Source organism: Loa loa (assembly GCF_000183805.2).
Source record: "Loa loa unplaced genomic scaffold supercont3.33, whole genome shotgun sequence".
NCBI lineage: Eukaryota > Metazoa > Nematoda > Chromadorea > Rhabditida > Onchocercidae > Loa > Loa loa.
In genome coordinates this window covers 353,134-355,240 of record NW_018108213.1, presented here as the reverse complement: position 1 = coordinate 355,240, position 2,107 = coordinate 353,134, and the positions used below count along the sequence as shown (strand labels likewise).

Here is a 2,107-nt window from a genome sequence, read left to right as displayed (position 1 = left end):
TATATATATATATATATATATATATATATATATATATATATATATATATATATATATATATATATATATATATATATATATATATATACATATATAATACAGTTATGCTGTTTTCGAAACATTTTCACTATGGTTTAAGGAATTAGAAGAAGCGGAACTTCGCAATTTATGCCTTAAAGAGCTGAGTGGTATGTCTAAAAAGAATATATATACTATTTTGAAAGGTTAGCTCTACTTTTGTTGATCTTTTTCGTAGATTTTTGCAAAGTCGATAGACTTGTCATTGTTTATATTTGCTTTTGCTGTCAGTGTACAGTTATTGATCTTGGATTATTTACTTGTAAGTAGCAAGTTCACTTCAGTATTTTTCAATTCACTTCCTTGCACATAATTGTAAGGAAGTGAATTGAAAAATTCAATTTGATTAAATATATAAAAGAGGAAAATATTAATATTATAGTATTATTGTTAGGAGGAAAGTATTAACATTAGTATTCAATGTGTTTTCTTTTTTTGTTGCAAGTATTATATTTAGGGAGGGATTTACGGAAAGCAGTGAATCTGAAGGAGAGAAGAACGAGGCACTTATCAATGCCGGTATTAAAGTATGTTCATTTTAAAAGTATGTTTTGATCGCCTGCAGTTTACTTTCTTTCTTGATTTTGATATTTTAAGCATCGAAAACCGAAATTGCCGTTGCCGATTCTACAACAGAAATGACTGCACCAAATTTACCTTGGTAGGCATAATTCCAAATGTCAACTATTATTTGATCCTAATTTCGAATTAGTGGTGAGAAGTGCAATATAGATGTTAACTAATCACAAACATATAATCATTGTGAAATCATATTTCGATCAAAAAAAAAGAAGAAAGAGGTAACAAGATTGCTTTTCGGTGATATTGTACCGTATTGATTTTTTGAGCTTAACCGAATTCGTGAATTACGTTGCATTTTCAGTATTTTTCACTCAATCGGTACAGGTGATGCCATTACCTGCAGCAGTGTCGTGAGCACTTCAGAAGCCCAATGTACTGCAGTTGAAAACATTTCTTCAACCAGGATACGTCAAGAAACTGGAACTGCTGTCCAGTTCGACTTCACTATGGAAGATAGAATTTTACTTTCATCAAATCAGCATGCAGAAATATTTGCTAGCAAAGATGTGTCAGATCTTAATGATCAGGTGTTTGATGAGTTACGAAGTCACCTGTTGTCAGGAATCACACTGAGAATTGCGTACTTCTTTTAAAGGGAGCTTATCAAGGATTTCTTGTTAACAAACTTAAACAAAATATAATTTGATTATGATGTTTTCGTAACAATTTGAAGGCGGTTGCAACCATAACACCAGAGAATGATGATGACTTGGAAGATGGCGAGGTTGTGAGTGATCAAGGAAAGAGTTCAAATTCAAGCAAGGATGATACGTTAAACAAGGTTTCTGTATGCTTAAGTTTTGGTGAATTTGTGCAAGTAAATAGTCATCTGTTGAGTGGGAAAGTTAGGGTTGTTGCTTGCATAGTGTGGTGGTTAAAATTCTGGAAGTATGATGTTAAGGGTTTGATTCCGAAGCACTTTCAAGGGCGAGCAATTGTGTCCGAACGGTTGGTCGCTAATGTAGGTGCTAAATTGTAGCAAAGTTGTGTTACTTGTATGGGGCACTTTCACTTTACCCATACGAGTGTCAAAAACTTCCAACAGAAATGAAGTGCAAATAGCTGCATGAACTGCCATGCCTTTACTGGCAACCAGATCTTCCCACCCAATTTTGAAGTAGGTTTCCAATATTATGACTAATAGTGTTCCACTCACTATATATCATAGACTGGATTTGTGCCCCTTTACATGAAAGCGATAGATAAAGGTTCAGATTCTGCTCACTCTAATTACTGTAGTTACAGGATAATTTTCCAGCGTGTTTTATAACGTACGGAACAAAAATATAAAGTAGGATTTAGTTATATCTTCATTATACAGTAGTCAGTACTATGATACACTATAGCAGGAAAATAACATGATATCCTTGCTGATCATTTCTCTAGTGCTTTAATATGCAATAACAGAGGACAACCGTGTTTCTGACTGATTTCTGTGTTTGGTCGA

At 33.4% G+C, this 2,107-nt stretch overlaps 1 protein-coding gene across 1 annotated transcript in view; it reads left to right on the top strand.

Annotated features, from left to right (window-relative positions):
• The window catches only part of LOAG_16999 (hypothetical protein), a gene marked incomplete at both ends in the record, with an annotated part of 4,383 nt that overhangs the window by 1,220 nt on the left and 1,056 nt on the right, over positions 1–2,107 (top strand). The window contains 5 exons of the mRNA XM_020449656.1: positions 140–224; positions 536–622; positions 676–739; positions 962–1,187; positions 1,334–1,441. Of these exons, the coding sequence (XP_020306796.1) occupies positions 140–224; positions 536–622; positions 676–739; positions 962–1,187; positions 1,334–1,441 (570 nt within the window). The remainder of the gene's footprint in view (positions 1–139; positions 225–535; positions 623–675; positions 740–961; positions 1,188–1,333; positions 1,442–2,107) is intronic.